The following is a 6,585-nucleotide window of genomic DNA, read 5'->3' on the forward strand; positions in this document are numbered from 1 at the left end:
AATAAGTAAATAAATTAAAAACGTGAAATTAAACTTAAGTCAAATTTCTTCTCAACGCCAGAGATTTGAAGTTACATTAAGTTGTTCAGATTCTTTTTAAGTCGCACTTTATGACATATGATATCATTGAATATCGTGAATTTGTTAAGAAGCCTGCCAAGTGCATGACCAACCTAACTCATGTTTGTGGTTTAGAATTTAGCCTTGATTGAAGAAAAAGACACAACCCGCTTTGATATTTCTGAGCTAAAAAACAAACACAGATCTTTTTTTGACAGCTTAGTTTCTTTTCTTTTCTAAAATTGTTAAATATTTTGTGTACTGGTTATAGTTCCATCTGAATTGAATCTTTCAAACCAGCCAGCAGCGTAGCCAACCAGGATCATGATCTCAATTTTAATTAAGCAGTATTCACATGAGCGCGACCAACAAACGACAAATGAATTACAAAATGTGAGTTTATATACGTTTGAAGACATATTTTCACACAAATTCTTAACAAAACGATAGCAATATAGTTTCTATTTGATTTAATTGTAGTTGATACGAACTGTCAAACTTTATTCGCGTTCCACATTATCCACACTTGCAACGATTAAATGAAATCTTTTTCTTGTTTTGTTTATTACCAAGGACACCAAAAACTTTTTTTTAAAGAAAATAAAGCTTGGAATGCATTTTTTTAATTGTTTATTTTCAAAACAAAACACAATAATGATTAACACAAAAAAGCAATTGTCAAAGTCTTTCGCGACGAATTAAAAACTCTCATGTGAAAGAAATGTCAAAATAGACGAATATTCGTTCAGTCCTTGGTCGTGCTCATGTGAATAGTGCTTTAGATTCGATTCTCAATCCACTCATATAACATACTTCCATTGAAGCTTTATGGTTTGATCGCAATAGACGCGCGACAGTCCATGAGTTTTTACTATCGGCCATTTTTTTTAAATTCTGTTATTTTAGAATTTTTTTTCATTAAACATCAACATTAACACCTTAAAGTCAATTTTATATGTAGTCATTTATATTTTCAACAAAAGGCTCTTTGAAGTACACGTTGAAAAACATTTAACTTAACTTTTGCAAATTGGAAATAATATTTCGAGTTGACATTCGATTCTGTACAAACCTTACGATTTTTGTGACGTTTAAAAATAAGAACGAAAACTTTAATGGCTTTTACTTTTCTTTGCCTTTTTGGTTTAATTTCCTTTTTTTTTTTGTCTGTGATTTTTGCTGACACTTAAAATATCTAGGGCAATGCATATAACACCCTCTTTTCTACCATCACACTGAGATATTCAATTTACAAAGCCTCACAACTCAGTTGTTGTGTGTAAAAGGCACTAACTTTTCCTTCAAATAAAAATAAAAATAAAAATAAAGGATAAACTATAGTTAGTCCAAATGAATGCGCATTCAACTAAAAAAGATAACTTTTCTCAAAAGCAAAAGCTTATGCCGTATGATGGTAGACTCTTGATGGCCCAGCAAGTATACAGTCACAGAGTAGAGCAACAAACAATGACAAAAGGAAAGAAACTTTACTGATGTAGTCGGCCCTTTATAAAAACCAGCATCGGCAGCAAAGAGGCATTCAAAATGCGAAATGCTATAGATATTATGGTGGTATGCAGATAGAAATGCAGATGCGAAAAGGACATACCGAAAAAGTAAGACTCAGCATTTGGAAAACAATGCAATGATTTACTTAGAAACAGCACCAGTGAAGTATGCAAAATAAAATACAACTTAAGCTCAATAGAAAACTTTGAAAGTGCAAGTTGTGTGTCATTTTAACATTATATAAATAGATTCTCACTATACTTGATGAATCCAGGTCCAGGAGGACAGTGAACGTCAAATTTTAAGGAATAAAACTTTGAAAAACTGACAGATGATTGAACAACTCAAGTTGATACCAAGAATAGCACGATTATATTTGAGCATTTAAAATTAGTAAAACGGTTGAAACACAAGCAATTGTTTATGGAGTCTATGTACATTTGTATAAGTTGAAAATGTTGTTTAATTTTATAATATGACAATATTGAAATTTCCTGATTCAACTCTGAAAGCGGTTAGATTGGAATCATTTCAGTTGGCTCATTTGACGTTTCAACAATTTATCATTAGATTTTTACGAGAACTTTAAAAATATCTGCCTCATAGGCTTTTCACAACAAATCCGCGAAATTATTGGTTTTGGGCGAAAACCTCCATCAAAAGTTTTTTCCATAGATAACTTTTACAAGTTTTCGTACACAACATTATATAAAACATGTAAAAAACTAGAAGCAATTTTAAGATGAAGTAAACAAACAAACCTCAAGAGCACCAAATCGACACCCACCATCTTTTCATCGATTTCAAGGCCGCATATGACAGCATCTACACGGACGAGCTGTATAGAGCCATGTCTAGTTTTGGCATCCCTGCCAAACTCGTCCGTTTGTGCAGGATGACCATGGAGAATTCACGCTGCTCCATAAAGGTTGGAAACAACTTAACAGAACCTTTTGATGTCAAAAAAGGTTTTAGACAAGGTGATGCGCTGTCATGCGATTTTTTTAACATCGTGCTTGAAAGAATAGTGCAGAGCTCACACGTCAACACTAGAGGCACTATCTTTCAAAAGTCTGTCCAATTACTGGCATATGCTGATGACATTGACATAATCGGAAGAACTCAGCGTGATGTCAATGGGGCTTTTGTGAGTATTGAGGCAGAGGCGGCAAAAATGGGTTTAACGGTTAGTGAGGGCAAAACAAAGTACATGCTGTCATCAAAAAGGACATACAACACCGACGTTTTGGTCAAAACGTCACAATCGACAGACGTAACTTTGAGGTAGTCAAGGACTTCGTCTACCTAGGCTCCACTGTAAACGCAGAAAACAACACCAGCGCTGAGATCAAACGCAGAATAACTCTTGCTAACCGCTGTTTCTTTGGACTAAGAAAGCAATTGAGTGGTAATGTCCTCTCTCGAGGGACCAAAGTGTTGCTATATAAGACCCTTATCATCCCCGTCCTGCTATACGGTGCAGAAGCATGGACCATGACAAAAGCGGATGAAAGCACCTTGGGTCGCTTCGAGAGAAAAGTTCTTCGTGTGATCTACGGTCCCGTATGCATCGAAGGGGAGTGGAGGAGAAGATGGAACGACGAACTGTACGGGCTGTACAGCGACGTAGACTTAGCAAGAAGAGTAAAAGTCCAACGACTAAGATGGCTCGGTCACGTAGAGCGCATGGAAACCAATGCTCCGGCCCAGAAAGTCTTCGAATCCGCACCCACAGGACAGCGCAGTAGAGGAAGACCGCGGATCAGGTGGTGCGCACAAGTGGAAGGTGACCTCACCCAACTTGGAGCGCGAAACTGGAGACATCTAGCTAGGGACCGAGCTAGATGGAGAAGTTTGTTGGGTGAGGCCCTAGTTCACACAGGACTGTAGCGCCACCTTAAGTAAGTAAGTAAACAAACAAACCTTTAGAAACATTCAGCACTCCATCAAATCTAAACAAAACAGCTGATGCCTGCTGTCAAAAGAAATACGTATTAATCTACAGTGTGAACTCATTTCTTGTTTTCTATAACTTTTTGAGAAGGGCCTCATGTACACTACTGCTGCATCTTGACACTGCTTACTGCTAACGAACCATTTAAATTTTTACAATTTTTTCGATTCACTTGGTGAAATAGAGTTTCCTTGACTTTTAGAACTTGGTCAATGGAAGGCCGAAAGCTGTTTGCCGTATCAAAACGAGGAGTCCAGTGACGCGTTCTGTAATAAAACTTCAAAATAAGTTTCTCAAAGAAGTCCAATGCGAACGTCGTGTTAAAAATAATAAATGTCAATTTTTAAATTTTTACAATACATGTGTGGAAGTAAAATTGTAAAATCAATTCGAAATTTTAGGTTTTAAGGCTCAAAATATATACCTTTTGCCCTAAAATTGTGTAGAATAATGATAAGAAGAGTCGTATTTATTTATGAGATTAATTTATTTCTTATACTTTATTGATTTAGACAATTTTTGCAAAAAAACACACAACGTGCAAAAGAAGTGAATAGTAAATATTTTGTTAAGTTAATTAATTAATTTCATTGACAGTTGTGCTCAATTATAAATATAATAACACTAACACCAATTAGAGTAAAATACAATTGAAATACTCCAGTTAAATGCTGCAAAGACAAACTTTTCGGAGTATCAGTTTTATGTTGTTTCAGAGTCTTATTTATCGATAAGATATGGTTTTGTAATCCAAAAGGCGATATATTATGCAAAAACTTGTGTGATATTTCAGAAGCTAGGAATGAGTGTTTTTTCGTATAAATGCAAACTAAACGAGAAAGAAGCCCCTTTTTAGCTTTGACCAATCCCAAGCCATCTATTTTACATGAGTAGAAATAATTTTTTGAAACGATCCAAGCAACCTTGCCATTTGATTCCTTAAAGACTTTAAACATTCTTGTAAATCCACCTTCTATTATTTGATCACTATTATCTTTAATTTCATCCATTGTTGCAAATAGTTTTTTGTTTGAAACTACGAATTTGTATCCTTGATGAACAGCTTCTATAAAGCTCTTTGGTAGAGGCTTCATAGGTCGATCATGCAAAAACTTAAAGAGTGAACCTTCATATGAACTTTGCAAAACGAACATGCTTAAAATCCATATTCCCAAAACATACCGCTCGAAGTGTTTGCTACTTAATCCTAATTTTCTTGAAATTCTATTCCACACCGGACGAAATATCAAAGCTAATGTATGAAATAATGACAACAATATCCAGGTTAATGTGTCAAAAGGAAAAAGGAATATCTCTAAAGAACTATACAATTCGGGCGATTTAAAGACAACAATCTGTTTGGAAAAAGTATATGGCACTCCTTCAAAAACTTCCTGATAACGTTTAGAACAAAATAAGTTAACGACGAAATCTCCAAGTCCATCGTGTAACTGAAGTAAATCAAAGATAAACAAATTGTACATTTTCTTTGCAAAAGTTACCGTAAAAATTGAACTCACCATTTTAAACATATTAGTCATGTTTGTTGGACTAAATAATTCACCTTTACCATACGGTGACAATTTGTATCTCAAAGTAAAGTTCATTTCTTTGGCCAAGATTTTTAAAATGTTTTGATCAAATAAATGTGGCTGATTTGGTTGCACAAAATCAGGACGGCAAAAAAGAATCAACGTTACAGGACAACCATGAAGGTTTTTGACTTTTGGTATAAATAATGGCGTATTTCTTTCGAAACTTCCATTTGCATAACGATTATGAATTCTTGGACTGATATTTCTGCATTTTCCTTCAGCAAATGGATAAAATGTGTACACATTTACAGTTCCATTATGGCCATTTTCTTGAAGTACAAGAACATTTACAATTGCTCGATTCCAGCACAAACGAAATATTTTTTCCAAATCAAGTCTTCGATCAAAACTTTCTTTTGGGAGGATGATAAGGTAATGTTCTCGATTCATAATTGTTATTATTTTGGAATATCTTTCTTGACTTTCCAATAAGTGTCTGGAAATACAAAAAAAGGTTTTATCTTTAGGCATGTTTGATTTCAGATAAATGCAGCATGTACGAAAGCCCTTATCTAACACTGAGTTCACACTAGCAAGCAACTTGTCAAATAGTGACGAAGGAATGAAGCGAGTAATTTGTGAAGTCACTAGTTTTTTAAATGTTAATATATACAAAATTAAATAGAAAAAAAAACACAAAATTATAAAACTAAAAACTTAAATTGTTGAACTTGAAAACTATGTACGAGTGGAATGATTTTTGATAACACACTTACTCCAAAGATTTCAATGAGTCTATGAAATATATAAAGAAATTAATGTCAAATGATCCATTTCCATCACTTAATAGGTCTACTATACAATTTTTATATTTTTGACGAAATACTTCTATAGTAGAAGTGAATTCGTTCATAATTTCCTTGGATTCAGATGCATATCGAAATTGAATTGATGGTTTGTCTTTCAAAGTTGATTTACGAGCAATAAAAATTAAACAGTCAGCCATTGGGTTCTTAAAAGAAGTTATTTCAATTTCAGAACAATTGACATAATTTGGCATTGTTGCCAAAATAATAATACAAAGTTTGTAAGAGCACCGCATTTTTGTACTAAATGTCACTCAAAAATGTTTGTACGTCTTTCACAACTGTCAGCGAAAACAAAACTAATCAGTAATCGGTGTAGTTCTTATGAAAATAATATTTTCTGCAAACCTTTTTTTTTTTTAATTTTTTAATAAATGAAAAATAATAAACGCATTGGAAGTTATTTTCATATTCATAAACTTAAATACTTTTTAAAATTATTATATGCACAGGTCATGCCTATTAGATCTAATAAAATTTAATATTAAATGAGGTGCGTACTGCTTAGGAATGGATCAAGAAACAAATGGGATTGATTCAACATTTTATATAATTATCTACTGCATTTTCAATTTAACTATATAATACCTTTTTAAATATGTACTTTAAAAAATTGTATTATAATTTCTTTGAAAAATTATTAAAATTAGGTTTGAGTGTA

At 33.3% G+C, this 6,585-nt stretch overlaps 1 protein-coding gene across 1 annotated transcript; it reads right to left on the minus strand.

Annotated features, from left to right (window-relative positions):
* Positions 1-4,110: 4,110 nt before the first annotated feature.
* On the minus strand, positions 4,111-5,539 carry LOC129950716 (uncharacterized). The gene is made up of 2 exons (XM_056062638.1): positions 5,044-5,539; positions 4,111-4,974 (listed from the first exon to the last, which is right to left on the minus strand). Exons 1-2 carry the CDS (start codon positions 5,506-5,508, stop codon positions 4,111-4,113), a joined length of 1,329 nt encoding a protein of 442 aa, XP_055918613.1. The 5' UTR covers positions 5,509-5,539.
* Between the last annotated feature and the right edge of the window lie 1,046 nt (positions 5,540-6,585).

Source organism: Eupeodes corollae, chromosome 3, assembly GCF_945859685.1.
Source record: "Eupeodes corollae chromosome 3, idEupCoro1.1, whole genome shotgun sequence".
Classification (NCBI taxonomy): domain Eukaryota; kingdom Metazoa; phylum Arthropoda; class Insecta; order Diptera; family Syrphidae; genus Eupeodes; species Eupeodes corollae.

Bases quoted from the DNA above. Each gene is read 5' to 3' on its own strand.
- LOC129950716 (XM_056062638.1), bottom strand. From the start codon at position 5,508: ATGAATCGAGAACATTACCTTATCATCCTCCCAAAAGAAAGTTTTGAT. The intron at 4,975-5,043 runs GTGAGTTCAATT...GATTTACTTCAG, and splicing joins TGACTAATATGTTTAAAATG to TTACACGATGGACTTGGAGA.